Here is a 15,984-nt window from a genome sequence, read left to right as displayed (position 1 = left end):
TTACAGCAGATCAGCCACTTGGATAAAGTTAAACTCAAAAATCTATAAAGTATCTTTGTTAATTCATTGTTTTGTCAGTGTGTGGGAAACTGTATCAGTGACTGGAATTTTTAACTTCACAAGGGCACAACTTCTGAAGGATGTCTGCAAGACAAAGATATGAACAGGAGTTGAAAACCTCCTTTGAGACCTGCAGTCTTTTTCTTATCAGCAGACAGATGCATTGAGATCGGCCATGGGTCAAACAGCCAGTGTGGTATCCTGGGAATTCAACACTTCAGGGTTTTGAGATTGGAATATCATTCTTTCTGTATCTCCTGAAACTTGAAAACATGCGACGGTCATGTCAGGGAGCCATTCTTTATGGGTGCAGTCTGTAAAAATTCAAGGTTGTAGAGGTTGCACATCAAAAAGCCATACTTTAGAGTTGTAGGCTATTAAATCTGTCATTAGGGTGGGGGAAGCATAGTGTTGCATAGTTCAGCAGGATGCAGATAGAGTCAGAGTTTGACAGACAAAAAACAGGGTGTATAAGTGGCATCGAGACAGGGATCATCAAACAGCAGACAGCTCTCCTTGGCACTGTAAATCACTGCAGTGCTGAAGGGCATCATCTGTCCTCATCTCCAAGTTTCAGAAAGAGCATGTAGCATGTGATAGCACTGTTTTCTACAGATGGTGTACACAGCCAATATGTACCATTTGTTTTGTTTATTTGCATCATCAACAATCATACACATTCGTTGGTCTCCCAGCACTGTAGCACGTAAACACGGGACATGAACACCAGGTTTCCCATCTATTGTCATCATCAGATAAGCCTGTGGATGTTTATCCTACACCAGAAAGAATATTCAGTAGCACATTAAATTAAAAAAATCTGACTCATTAAAAATAATAAGAAAAACAAAATAACAAATTCAATTACAAACCGACATCAGTGCAATTCTGAAACATGAAGAGTATGCTTCTGCAGAAACTGATACTGTATGATCACATTGGGAGGGAGTGCTCAGCAGTTCAGAGTGCACAGGGTTTTTTTTTTAACAAAGAGAAGTAAATGTCCATTAGATAAACAGCCTCTAACACTGAATCAATTGTTGATCTTTTTGCTGTAAAAAAAACCAAGATGCAATAACAATTAGTAGTACACGTCTGTACTGCAATGCAGACAGAATCTAAGAGAAAACCAAAGAAATCTTTCACTCCAACCTGTAGTGGTGAATGGTGATAACTTTAAGTTAATTTTCACTGTAAACATAATGATACTGATCTAAACGACTGGAGTGACTGAGATTTGTGTAGGTGCAGAGCAACATGCTACAGAGAGATACTGTAGGGGTTGTGTGTCTCATTATATTTAGTGCTCCCTAATCTAAGACCCCTCAAGCCCTCTCTAAGTGCCCCGTTACTAGATTCAAAGTATCAAAAAGCTGCAGATTCAATTGAAACCACTCAAGTACGAATGCCTAATGGGGTTTACACACTACAATAGGACAAACAGTGTTTTTGACTGTAATCATAGCTTGAAATGTTGCTTTGAGTATCATACAGCTTTTTTGACTTACAATGCTGATGGTCCGGACTGAGTCATGACAGGAAATGCTCATCGTAGAATATAGAATGTGAAGTATTGCTGCTCTATATGTGCATTCTATGCAAGCATAGACATAATAAACATACTGTAGCATATACATCATATAAGATATTTTTGTGGCCAGTGTCGGCCACAATTGTGGCATCATATACATTTCAGAATTTACATATATTCATATATACAGGCACGTCTAGTGCAAGATATTTTGAATCTTTTAGGACTTTTGTCCATCTGTGTATTTTGACAATCCAACATCTTGAAATAGATCTGATCCTACTCAAGTGGACCATTTACTAAAATCAAAACCACACAAGACCCTTTCAAAGGTCTGAGATCAGATTTTTTTTGCACAGTAGTGACAAAAATAAATAACAGAAAGTGAGACTATGCACAAAGTGATAATTTTCTATTTTCCATAAGTGCATTGAAAATCAGTCAAATATGTGCACAGGGCTTGTCAAGCGTAGAAGATGAGCTCAGGAATCTGTCCCCCCTGCACCCCTGTGCCATTAGTGCTGTCTGAGGAGCACTGGAACTGAAATGTCACTTTCCCACACTGTACCTCTGTCATCCCCTCCTGTCCAAAGTAGCTCAGCTCGTTTCCATCCAGGACCACACTGGCAGTGTAGAATGTATCAGGCTCAATCTGGACCGGATACTCAAACCACACTGGGAAGGTGTTGCTGGAACCATCAGAGAAGTATTTGCTGAGGTTTTGTCCCAGCAGTACTCCTTGACGTTTTAACTCAATCTTGGCACTGTACTCTGCTGAGCCACAGCTAGATCCGTACAGTCCGAACCCAGCAATGAAAACTCTTTTATCCACTGCAAACTGTATACTGTCACAGCGGCCCCGATAACGCCACTGGTTGCTTCTATAGGCACAGGACTGGAATCTGTGGCAGCGCTGGGGTGATAAGCCTTTCCTGGGCTGGCTGACAAACTGCAGCTCGGGTTTCTTAGCTGCTGTGTACCACAGGAAGATGTCATTCGTCTCATTAAGCGTCAACACGCCCGACTGGGCTGCTCCATTGGCAAAATCATCCAGAGCCATTGTAGGGATACGTATCAGGAACATGGCCTTTCCCAAAACCTTACGCTTGTTGTCAGTTGACAAGGTGAGCTCCTGTCTCTGACACTCAGCCTCAGCCCAGCTGAGCGCTGCCTCGAATACCACTATCTCTTTAGCGTTGAGCGTCTCTCGCTGTAGGATACTCTCCAGGGTCTGGGCGTCGATGTCACAGAAGCCCTCCGAGCGTAACGCTAGCTCGGCCTGGGCATCAATCACCTCCCAGCAGCGCTGTGTCAGCTCCGGCTCCTCAAACAGGCAGCTCTGGGAGAGTAACACGCAGGCATTTTTGGCGCTCAGGCTGGTCTCCAGGAAGTTGACGCAGGCACGTGCCAGGTGAGGGACAATGTACTTCTTGGCAGCATAAAGAGTGGCCAACACTGTGTCAGCACTCAAGTCAATCTCATCACAGTAAATGTACCTGTTGACATAAAAATGTAACTTTGTCAACTTTAAAGATAACAGATCAAACACTGAAGAAATGACATGCAAAGAAACATGTTGGACACATGTTTTTTAAGATGATATATATGGTATGTATGTGTGTGTGTGTATACCTTTATACACCAAAAATAACTTAATTTGATGACTATCGCTGAAACTGACTGCATGAATCATTGCATCTGTTTAAAACCATGTTGGAAGACAATGAAATGGGATTTTAAACAGAGTGAAATCACTGTGCAAACTAATCAACCTGGCCAAGAAAATAATATTCCTCCCACACCCTCATCTCCCACCTACTGTAGCTTTCCTGCAAGGATGCAGAAAACAAAACTCATACATAAAAGTGAGGGAGGAACAGGAAGCAGGAGGTAGAGAACAATATGGACTGATTCAGCATGAAAAGTAGAATGTATAATGAAATGAAAATAGACAGATATAGATACAGGAAAAAACTCATTTCATTTGTATGGCAGGGTAAGTCTTGAATAGTTTTGTCCAAGATGTGTCAGAGATAGATACAGACCAGTTTCATCATATAGCAGTTATGTACAAAGATGATATCACTTGTTTAAAGAGGGTATTATAAGATCACAAGAACAGGGCCAGTTGCAGGAAGCACAGGATGCTGAAGAGTTTAGACAGAGGAGAGTTCTTACTTCAACATTGCCAGAAATGCTGCTGGTTCCACATCTGGAATATGGATTTCATCCTTGTTTTCAGCCAGTTCACCATAAAACATGGCATGGAACACCGAGCTGCCAACAGCCAAAACATACTGTTGGAAGAAGAAAAGAAAGCAAAGTGACAGAGGGAAAAAAGAAATGAAACTAAACCACAGTTTGTCTGTGTTTTTACTGGAAACCACATGACAAGTAGTTACATTTGGAGAAACAGAAATATTATTTAAAATGGGAATTGCACTAAATCGAATTAGTTCACACATGGCTCTTTACATGAACACACAAATCTCTGTATGGATATTGAACAATGCTTTCATTCTTATCACTGGATAGATTGACCCTGTTGAGTTTCTCACATAATGAGCAAAGCTCAGCCTGTTACTGTTTCCCCTGAAGACGGGGAGGCAGATTTCTAATGAACAAGATTGCCTCTGATAAAAAAACACAAAAAACAAAATCCTAATAAGCAACTGAAGAGAGTGCAACAAAAGTTCAATTTACTGAAATTAATGACTTATCTGAACTTCTGATGAAATCAGATACAACACAATCCCACTAATAATTTCAGTAATAAGCATTTCATTGTGAATGCTGAATTTATACTTGAGAACATTGCATATGTTAGGTTTTTGTGTGCGTGTGTGCGTGTATGTGCACCACCACCAAGTATGCGTAGGTGGGTATGTGGGTGATATGAATTCTCCCAAAAAAGGCACATAGACTTTTCTCTTAAGTGATTAAATTGCAGTGAATTGATTCTAAAATAAAGCTTGCAAATATGGATCTCTGAAAAAAAAAAACATTGATATAATAAATAAATATTTATTTTTTTCATAAAGGGAGGTCGGTTTAAAGACAGCCTCTCTTTTATGTGGATTTAGAGAGGAGTTTGTATGTATCTATATATAATGCATATTAGAATAATATTAGTCTCACCTCTTGACCCATTGTTTCTTTGTTGTTGTTTTTTTTTACAGATGTTTACATGCATTACTGTTTTTAGCTGCTGGTTGCATCCTCCATCTTGGAGGGATATAACTTTGTTATCTGACTTCCTGCCAAATGGAAACAAGAAAGATTGCTGTACCGAACGTCATTATATCCCATTGGCATAATGTCTCAGCATAAAGTGCAGTCAAGTGATCCACAATGCCCTTCCATAACTGCATTCTATAAATGCACAAAGTGCACTGCAGTTACCAATCATAGATAATACATCTGGGCCGCATAAAAAGAACAGAAATGATGACCCATACAGGGCTCATCTGACAGTGTATATGTCAAATGGATAGCTGAGTCAAATTCATGGCTACAAAGTCACTTACCTGATATAATGTGAAGGTTATAATCATATTCAAATAGAGTCAACATCATGATGTGCTTTTAGATGAGACACGTGGTCTAGACAACTATAAACCTTAATCAATTATTTATGATAACATCTTGAAAGAGCAATGAGGTCAGAAGGTGGACTAAACAAAGAAGTCGGAGGATGTCAACCTGCAGGTTAATATTGGGATAAACAGGTTGAATATGGGCCCAATCATAATTTTCAAAGCTGTTTGAATAGACTCATTGTACTGTCATTTCAAAATTTAAAAGCTAAGAGTGTGAAAGTATTTCCAGGGTGTGAGATGCAGAGTTGAATGAACCTTACTTTATGCTTTATCATATTAACTGGGCTCTGTTGGATGTGTTTGATAAAAGGTTGAGTAATTGCGTTTTTTTTTTTTCTTTAAAGGCTGAGCTAAAGCAGAGACAAAGACGATCCAGCCTGTGTGATATGACTGCTGGAGAGGATATCCCTTGCTCCTTCGCTCACTCTGTGCCTCTATCTTTCAGCCTCATTTACATAAATAATTGAGGACTGTCTCGAAAAGACACATGGTGCGGAAGTGAGAGTGGAGCACAAAGGATTTCAGTTCCATTACTGCTGGCAATGAGGAAGATCATTTTTATGTTGATATGATATGAACAACAATGGCCAAGGCTGGCTGATTACTTGTTTTGTTAATTTCCTATCTGCTACTGTGACTTTACTTGTTGATGAAATTCTTACTCTGTGTCCTGGCAGCCGCTGGGTTCTCCCTTGCTGACCCACCATAAAGTGCACATCTGCCATCAGCTCATTGTTGAACATTACTGAATTTCTAAGAAGGGAAAGAAGCACAGATAAACAGTAGAAAATGAATTTTATATATATTACTCTGTACAAGAAGAAAGTAAGACACAAAAACCATATCTTGAAAATAGTAGGGTGAGATTCAGAATCAATGCACATAAATTCACTTTTATGTATTTTATGTAAATAATAAAACTTGAACAGATTATGGGTCAGAGGCTTTAGCAGAAGTTCAAGCAAAAATAGTAACTTACATGTATGTTTTATCTTTTCTGCTACAAGAAAAGTTTAATGATTGGAGAAAGTGTCCAAATTACCTCAGGACTGGAGACATTTTATTGGTTTAAAAGCACCCACCTTAACATAGCACCCTCATGTATTTCAGAGAGAAATCAGCTTAAACTCTTTATATCTCCATAAAGAAAGACAAACAAGACAATGAACTGAATGGAAAATCCCCAATGTGAAAGAATGGGACCAACAATAAAGCTGCGTTCATATATTATTGAGTAGTGGAACATGTCACGGGGTGGGTAAACAGCCCCGTGATGTTCTGGAGAGACAACAAAGCCAGGTCAGAAAGAACACATTTTGCTCTGGACAGCTGGGGTCTTTTACTGATAGGCCAAGGTAAATATTTTGCTTTTAGTACAGAGCAGCCTCTGCCTGTTGTGTGTGTCGAACGCACCCAGTGCCTGTCCGCCCTCTGTTATGTCAGAGCGACAATGTCTGCGGGAGCAGGAGAGGGTGTAAACAGAGATACCCCCAGCAGATTGAGGGCAGGGCAGAGGGAACCACCCATATTCATACACACACACACACACACACACACACACACACACACACACACACACACACTCTTACAAGTTGTCATAGGTCACTTTTAGGGACATTGCATTAATTTCCTGCAGACTTCCCCTAACAATAAAGTAAGTGGGGAAAATTTTTTTGAAATTTATCCAAAAGTAGCCTATTACACACACACACACACACACACACACACACACACACACACACACACACACACACACAAACTCACACAGACCTCAGTACATACAGTGTACACAAGTAATTACCTTGACTAAGTGTATTGTGATACATTTTAAAATTTAACGGGGGTTCTGTTCAGAAAATTGCAAATTAAAATACAGTTGAACAGCAATTTTCAAATTACAATTTCAAATTAATCTCCAGTGAAGGAAATGTTGATAAAAACTGTCAGGATCAACAATAATGATTTCTAGTGCGTGCAGAGGCTTGCCGGTCGTACTTACCTTTCTCTGATAGTGGAGTAGAGTCCCTGCCAGTTACAGTTCTGTATGGTGTTGTTATTGTTGAGGTTCTGCTGCTGGTACAGTTGCACTGTGGTAGTGGATGCCGGCTTTTTGGTGGGAAAAATATCCGCTGCCATCTTCTTCTTCTTCTTGCTCCTCAGAGTGATTATCTCATAACAGACTGGGGGCAGCTTGGAGCTGCCACTGGCATTCCCTTTCTTGGAGCTTTTACTTGACTTGCTTTTCACTGACTCAGGAAGCATTAAGAAGAAAGTCAGACATTTCATGTTCCTTCCCTTGGCATCGACCATGAGTGTGTTCAACTGCCGAGCAGTGGGAGTGCATGCAGAGAAGACATTCACCAGGAGCAGGCAGGTGCGAGGGAGGACCGAGGGGGGACTTGGGAAGAGGACAGCAGAGACTTGAGATGAGCTCAGATCCTGTATTAGGCTTCACCTTTCGCGAACTAACAGGATAACTGTCTTGTTTTGCCCGTTTTCCTCACTCCTGTGAAGAGGCAGGTTTAAAATGGTGATCTGAAGGCACTTTTCCTGTGTGAAGTTTGATTTGCTGATGGAGGGGCTCTTGGGGTTCCCATTCCTGCTCGTCCGGAATGATGTGATCAGCTCTTCAAATCACTTCTTTTTCTCCTCTGCTCCCTTGCCTCTCTCACTCACTGCTCTGCTGAGGGTTGGCCTGACAGCCCCAGATTTAGTACAGCTGCAGTGGTCCTCAGACGGGCAGCGGTGTTTACTCAGTTCCTTTCATTTCCCACTCTTACTCCCTCTGTGCTTTTCCCAGTCTCTCTTCATCTGTGGATCTACCTCTTTCTCTCCAACACTTGTTCTTTTTTTCCCCCTCCCTCTCCTCCATGGAGCGGAGTCATCTGCAGGATGCTGTAGCCGTGGATGCTGTGTGGCTCTGCTCAGCTACTCGTTCTGCTGACTACAGAGGTTGAATGGGAGAGTGCAGAGATAGAGAACCCCCTACCCCCACCCCTCACAGCACAGTACACAGCTCTCTCCGGAGCTCAGCCAATGGCAGTGCACAGCATTCATGATTGGCTAATGCAGCCTAGTGCAGCACATACTTGAATATGCAATAGTCAACGTCTCAATTAAAGTGACAGCCACGCTCCATAAGAATGATATACTCATCCACAGTTTTACTTCCTCTGTTTGCTTTACCTAAAACCACAGTGTGTGTGTTCACTATAGCAAACACAGACTCCATGCTGTAATTCAAAAGGGCAATGTAAATTTACAGGCTCTTTTTAAGGGCAGAATTTGCTTAATTCATGCATCTTCTGACAGTCATACTTCTTTTTTAATGAGCTTTGCATAAGTGTATACAAACAGTTGAATTTGCAAGTCATTGTTCTTTGCTGCTTTGATTGGACTTCTGACCTCTAAACTATTTTGCCAGTTACAAACCTTTTTTTTAATCATATACACAAAACAGCAGGTTTTTTATACTACTAGTACGTGTTTGATAATGTAGCACATTGCAATGTGCTGATATTCCTGTATCTTTAAATATTTCTGTTCTGAATTAACATCCAGATTTTTGCATTTCAAATTTGTGAAATTGCTGTGTAATACCATAGACTTTTTCTCACTGACTTTCTTTTGAAAATCAACTGCTTCCAGTTTCAACTAAGAATATGTGTGTACTTAAGCGTTCTTGTTAAGTCATGTCTTCAGAATACATGGGGCTATAAATGTAATGCACTCTTTGAACAATGTATAATGCATACAGTTCTTTTTCTCTTCTTCTCTAGTTGGGCCTGTGCACACAGGGTATTCTATTTAAATGTCCCATATTGTAGAAGGTAAGATTTCCATGTCTTTTCTGATTATGAAGCAGGTCTCGGTGCTATATTAATACTGTGAACGTATCAAAGTGCCCAGTCCAGGGAGAAATGCACACAGCCCGTATCCAGAAACTGTGCCTTGAAACAAACGCAAACACTTTGTGATGTCACAACAAAACAGTACCCACCTTCACCAACAGTCCAACCTTGCAGGATTTGGTTTTTCCAAGTGTTTACGACAATGTTTAAATGTGAAAAGCTGTCTCTAGAACCGGTGTTTGTCTGCTCCAGGCTAATGCAGCGTCATGGCAGTGCAACATGGCGGGCTCTGTGAGAGAGGACCTGCTTCCTGTGTAGTGCTCTTTGAAGGGCTCATTCAAAGTTAAAGAGTACACGCGTCTTAGTTTCAGGTGATTATACACTAGTGAAAACATTATGAATATTATATTCTATTGCTGCTAATAGATCCACCTAATTCCTGCTCACTGGTCTTTTAATAATAATAATCCTTTACGGCCTCTATTGTGCACTTTGCATTGATAATAGTAGTGTATGAAGAAGCACTATTTCTGCTGTTTAAAGTAATAATTTATTTCTGTATTACATCATTATTTTAAGATTGAAAATCAAACGGACAAAAAGAGCAGAATGAGGTGAATTGAGAAAGTCTTCCTTGAACCACTGTCACAGCATTGATTTTTCCATAAACCCTAATTAACTGTCTTAGTGTTTGCTGCACTGAGGAGCACTAGCACACTAAGCCTCCTCATACAGTGTGTGCTGTAGAACAGAGAAATTTGCTATGGTAACATGGAGGCAACATTACAGGGCACCATACTCTCAAATTGCAGGCCACTGGAGATGTTACCTTGGTAACCACATCCACAAGCAACCGTGGGATGGAAATGTAGTATACAGACATAAAAACAATGATAGTAGTAAAATAGAAGCCCTAATATTACTCTGCAGCTTTTACTATTATTTATTTCACAGTGATCCATGAGTAGTCTTAATTTAGATGTGTATTTGTACTGTGAATTTTCTGTTCTTTTACAGCCATCCAGTGCCCTTACTAAGCACTAAACTAAAACTGTCATGTTTAAAAAGCAACATTGATAACTGGTGACAGAGAGCATATGTTAAACCAACAGTTTTGTGATTTATCTGGCATCGTGGTCTAGCAGCCAATATGATAAATAGGATGCCATTCTATATTACCCTAAATGGCTTCCTGCTTTCTTTAATTGCATTTTCTCTCCATTCATCAGCAGAAAATGTAATCTTGTTATTCACACATTCAGAGGTAGGAGCGAGAGAAGGAACTAATGATGGTGTTGTCACAGCATCAACATCACCTTTGTCTCACACTGTCATCATGCAGTCATACATTTTCACAGAAAAGGAAAACATTAGCACGACAGTAGTAGCACAGAAATCAGCATTATAGTCGACAAAGGCCCATAGTCCTCAGTTAATTGCTCATTAAAATAAATGGTGGTAATGGTAAATAATGGTAAAAATTAACTGAAATACAAGCTGATGTAAGTGCACAAAAATTAAAGAGATATTCATTTGCCCTTTTGATATAGTAAATTCTCTAAATGCAGTATCTCTAATGTCATTCTTTTATGATTTTGAGATAATGGCACTGAAACTGTGAACACTACATATTAGAACATTTTATTTTCCGTACACAGTTTAAATGTTTCCCTTGAATTTCGGTGCTTGGCAATGCTCCAACCTCAGTGTCTTAACTTCAAAAGGTGGAGTTAAAAAGCAGCAGAAATCCGCCGGTGCCTTTGTTGATTGCTTCTTGATGACAGTACTCAGTCGGGCACCTTAATCTTCAAAGTAGTTAAACCAAGACACCTTCATCTTTTAAGAAGTAACTGCAGTAGTAGTGAAATACAAGCCAGAAAAGGTGGAAAAAAGTAGAAATAGTCAGGTACCTCAAATAAATCACGTTACTGTGTATCTCTGTTGTTGTTGACAGCAGCACATACTACATCTAGTTTTATCAACAAGCTCAAGGAGTTTCCTCAAGTATTGTTTGCAAAAACACTTTGAATTTTAATATGAATGAAGTGTAATGGCTAATTCATAAACAATTTGATAATTATATGTAACAATGATATTTACTGTACTTTCTTATCAGAATATAAAAATATACTTTTAGAGACTTTAAGACTGTGCTCACAATAACCTGCAAGATCTCAATATGAAATTCCAGCAAAGAACAGCTGGTAACAGTTTTTCAGTGTAAAAAAAAGCCATGTTAGTAATTGAAATAGGTGATTAAGTAATTAAGTAATTAAGTTTAGCAGGAAGATCTCCCTGTTTGCTTCGAAACCCACTGAATACTTAAGTCAGTAGTTATGTTGTGGAGGTGACTGCTTTCAATTCTTAGTTTGAGCACAGAGATGCGGCGCTGTGTAGTGGCAGAACTCTTCTGCAGAGAGACACCTGCTGAGAGGCTTGGCTGAGCACAGCGGCGGAGAGAGGAGGATGGGAAATGAACTGTGATGCAGGCCTGGCACATGGAGGCAGGGACAGGATCCAGCAGCTCGTCCAGTGTATAGCCCTCCACCCCCAACCTCCCCCACAACACACACACACACACACACACACACACACACACATGCACAGACACACACACACACTCTTCCTCTGCCACCGTTAAAGCAGGCAAGGGCACCTGACAGGTGGAAGGGGCGGAAGTGATGGCGTCTGCCCAGAGACGGGGCTTAGAACTCCTGAAAAAGAGAACTGTTAGTCAGCGGGGTCTGGGAGAGAGCCTGCAGTCATGCACAAGAACAGTGTGGCGTTTGTGTGTGTGTATGCATGTGTGTGAAAGTAAATGTCCATATGCAAGTTATGGCATTTATGAAACTGAAATTTGTTGTTTAGCCAGACTCTCTTTCTGACACTGGACTGCGTCTCCATTTTTCTTTTCTGCACGTTTACAAAGACCCTCACAGTCATCTTAGATTGAGCGTCAGTTGCACAATCAGCTAGTCAAAATTTGAATTGTATAGCAAGTTTTAACAATGTCAAGATAAACATTCAATTAAAAAAACCCATCATGTATTGTTAAATGTGAATTTTTAACAGTGTCAATGTCCAACGAATGGTCTAACGCCATAAATGAGATGATGGCTTCTTCTTCGCCTTCCAATCAATATGTCACAATCAGAAGATGTATGGGGGTAATTTAACTTGCCTAGAGAGCACAGAAAACCCAGAGAGTGTAGGATGGCTGCAGGAGTCGCAAGCTTCACTGGATTACATGCACAAGAGCAGCCATTTTAACGTAGGCACTTTTACCCCACACATACAGTTTCTGTCTATCCTTGTGTCTCTGGGTCTGTCTATATATATATATATATATATCTGTTTGTCTGTCTGTCTGTCTGTCTATCTGTCTATCCTGCAGCTGCGTATATGCTTGTGCAAGTGTGTATGTGTGCTTATGTGTGCTGCTGAGTGCGTGGATACAGTAATGACAGTGTAGAGAAGACCTTCCAACCCCGGCCCACCACATGTTCACATGCCGACTCCCACACACTTTCTACCGTTGCTCACTCTTCGCCCTCTCTCCGCTGTCATATAGAACTTGATAGCCATAATTACTCAGTGTGATTAAATGTTTTGTGTGGTCTTTGCAAATGCATCACATTCTCTGCACTGCGGTTAATTCAGTTTATTTATTTTGAGTCTAGTTTGGTGCCCTCCCAAAGGATTCACAGTTCTTTTGTGGTAGAGGGGCTAGTGTAGATCATTAACTGTGGGAGTTATTGTCTGAGCCTTGTCTTGGTTTGTATGTGCCTACACACCTAATGGTACCTCACCTTTAAACTCCATATTTACAGTAAACACCAAAACTGAGTACGTGCAATACTTCTAAAATGCTAAATGATCCAAAATCTTGCAATGATTGTATTATTTTTTAAGTTGAACTGTGTATAGTTCAATATATGTACAGGGTATTTAATGTATGATAAAATTTAAACAGGTTAGCAAGACTGCATTGAAAATACAGGCCCCAGTAGTACAGCCTCAGTGCAATAGAAGTTAATACATTTGTGACCACTGCAACAAATTCAATTACAATTTCTTTTTATTACACAAAGATGGGCGAGAGTACAAGAGGATCAATAGGCTATTGAACATAAGCCAAAATACTGTTGCAGCAGTGATTAGGAAGTGTAGTAAGAGCCATATTATCAGATATCACCATATTCTACATACTACGGACAGAAGGCGCAGTGGCCATCCTGGAAAAATTATGCTGTTATTTACACAACTTTGCACTGAAAAACAGAGTAAGCGCTACCAATGTGGTCCAAGTATTATCTGCAGAAATGCATGTTTCAGTGACTGCTCAGACATTCACTGTAAAGGACATTGCATGAAGTCAGACTCAACAGATGACGTCCAAAAAGAAAACCGTTACTCGCAAAACAGCAATTTAAACTTTGCCAAAGAACATGAAATGAAGCCTGATGAATGTTGGCAGCAGATTCTATGGTCAGTTGAAACCAAAATAAATTTGTTTGGATCCGATACAGTCCAGTTTGTTTGGCATGGACCTGGCGAGGACTGCCACACTGAGTGGCGACTGTGCAACATGGAGGTAGCAGTGTGCTGACAAGGGCCTACGTGAGTGCAAACAATGACATTTACAGATGGCATCATGGATGCAAGTTTGTGCACCAAATACTGAATTGGCTGAAGTGTCAAGAAGCTTTGCAGGTGTGCTCCTAAATGCACTGCAAAGAAGAACACACAAGAGTTTGTAAAGAAGAAAACAGTGAAAACTACGACATGCGTCTCCTGACTGTAATCCAACAGAACATCTCTGGAGTATTTTTAAGTGAAAGGTAGAGCAACAAAACCTCCTCCAGCAAAGAGCAGCTGAAAAGAGTAATTTGTGAAGAATTGTGTGAGTCTGGTACCATCCACGCCCAGAGGGATCAAAACTGTCATGAAAAATAAAGGTGGACATACAAAATATAAAAAAAGAAGACTGGAACCTGACTAATTAAGGCTGTGCTGACTTTTGTTGCAGTTTTAAATGTGGACCCTTCATTGCAGTTTAATTACTCAAATTAACTGGCCTGGCTTTGCTAAAAACTGTATTAAACAGAAATGATTTGTAATGACTTCACATTTTAGTGATATTGATCAGGGGTGTATCAGACTGCATCCTGAGAGATGACAGCTTTTATGATGGCGACTGGGAATACTGGAAGAGTCTGACGAGGAGGAGCTGTACCCAAGCTACTGTATGTTTCAATGCTTTTTAAAAAAAAATAGAAATGGAAAACTCTGGGCTAAAGGTTGATGATCCCCCAGATTTTCATCATTATTGAATGTTCACTAAACCTTCATCTGACCTACTGTAACTTGGTCTGGCAGATTTGGATTTCTTAGTCGGCTGAAAGAGTGTAGTAAGAAGGATATTTTTGTTATTTTAGCCTATCCAGGTGAAAAAACGGACCTGAAAGTGTAAGGAATGGAAGTGTGCCCCAGTGTCAGCTGCAAACGTCAGCATGTCTCTTTTCTCTAAGCTAAACTGCTATAGCTGCTTGTAGCTTTGGAAATCCCCTCCCTTCACACCTATTTTGTGTAACGCACAGCTATGTCTGCCACTTTTAGTGCGAACAACCAAGTGCAACATTATGAATGTTTTCAGCTGACACTGAAAATAAGTGCTATTATCCCCATTTTTACCAATGTTCTGTGCTTGTTTGGATCAGGTGCACTTTCTGATATAGTTAGACATGTTCTACAAATCATTTATTTTCTTGTATAACCTGGCACTAAGCCTTGTGAAATAACTCAATATTTCCACTGTCAAACTGTACATATTATTGATGTAGTACAAGAAACTAATGCTCCTTTATTTACATGTCTCCCACACCCTCATTTGCTGGTGAGTATGCTGGCTTTTAGCTTAACATCAAGTGGTAAACGTGTCACCTTTATCACTATAACCTGTGTGTGTGCTGTGCGTGAACAGAACGCTTGACAGCCATAGCAACAGTAATGAAGTGGGCAGTCAGCTGATGGACACCAGGTGATGAGTTGTATCAGATGGTAGTAGTAGTTTCAGATGTGGTAGAGTTTGAATCAGATGATCTTGTATTGCGCAGAAGGTTGAGGACATCAGGGCAAAATAACCTCTGTCCAAAATAACTGGCCTGTCTTTTAGTCTTTAATTGAAATCCAGCCATGGCAAAATCTAGACATGCCAAGATAAGATGGAGGCTTTCTGGTTCTGGTTCGCATTGGTTCAGCACACAGGAAGAGGCAAACCACAAAGACCGACACACCTGCTGCTGAAGTGACAGCTCAGCTGTGAGAGGAGTTCAGAGAGGTAATGGAAAATTATTTTTAGTTTCTGATTTCTGAACCTCTAAAGGGTTATTTTAAACCATGGCAGGAGGGATGATATTGCTCAGTAGAGATGGGGAAATGCCGAAATTTGTCTGGGGACATTTTTAAAAGGCGAAACTTATACTTTAAACAAATCCTGACAAACACAGCCCCTACTCAATAAGCAGCGCTAAATCCTGGAGTGACTGGAAAGCCCTCTATGAGTAGCATTTAGTGCTACCAGCTAGATACCAGAAACATCTAGCTGTGTGGACTTCTATTGATGATTTTCAGTGAGTTCAGTCCTGTGAAGCTGAAGATTATTTGCGATTATTACATTTTAGTTTTCCACACAGTAAATACTTAGATCTCTCTTTTTCTCTTTTAATTCTAATACCATAAAGATCAATATGTGATTCATAAATTACAAACACTTCTGGCAGCAGGATATGCTTCTTCATAAATTTATAAGTGTAATAAAGCACTAGTTTATGAGCTCATATCGTTCATTAAAATCACTGGCGTGGAATGTGTTAAATTACATAACCAACATTGATTGTCCTACGATACTACTCCAGTGTGGACACAGCTTTTCTCCTTTACA

The 15,984-nt window shown here is 40.1% G+C and overlaps 1 protein-coding gene and 1 long non-coding RNA gene across 8 annotated transcripts in view; one reads left to right on the top strand and one right to left on the bottom strand.

Moving 5' to 3' along the window:
• Positions 1–15,984, top strand: part of LOC139623167 (uncharacterized) — a 166,825-nt gene that overhangs the window by 52,654 nt on the left and 98,187 nt on the right. The window contains exon 6 of one of the 7 annotated variants that reach the window (XR_011691440.1): positions 5,535–5,674. The exons of the other annotated variants lie outside the window; for them this stretch is intronic. This is a non-coding gene — a long non-coding RNA (uncharacterized lncRNA). Of the gene's footprint in view, positions 1–5,534; positions 5,675–15,984 lie in introns of those variants that run through there. 7 annotated transcript variants of the gene reach the window in all.
• On the bottom strand, positions 697–15,775 carry btbd3b (BTB (POZ) domain containing 3b). Its single transcript, XM_071481165.1, has 4 exons — positions 7,190–15,775; positions 5,853–5,943; positions 3,770–3,888; positions 697–3,087 (listed from the first exon to the last, which is right to left on the bottom strand). The coding sequence occupies exons 1-4, from the start codon at positions 7,498–7,500 to the stop codon at positions 2,055–2,057; spliced, it is 1,554 nt and encodes a 517-aa protein (XP_071337266.1). The 5' UTR covers positions 7,501–15,775; the 3' UTR covers positions 697–2,054.

The sequence above is a fragment of the Trachinotus anak genome, unplaced genomic scaffold (genome assembly GCF_046630095.1).
Source record: "Trachinotus anak isolate AG129_WGS33_773 ecotype Australia unplaced genomic scaffold, CSIRO_AGI_Tana_v1 ptg000007l, whole genome shotgun sequence".
Classification (NCBI taxonomy): domain Eukaryota; kingdom Metazoa; phylum Chordata; class Actinopteri; order Carangiformes; family Carangidae; genus Trachinotus; species Trachinotus anak.
The sequence above is the reverse complement of the archived record's forward strand: the minus strand, read 5'-3'. Positions and strand labels throughout refer to the sequence as shown.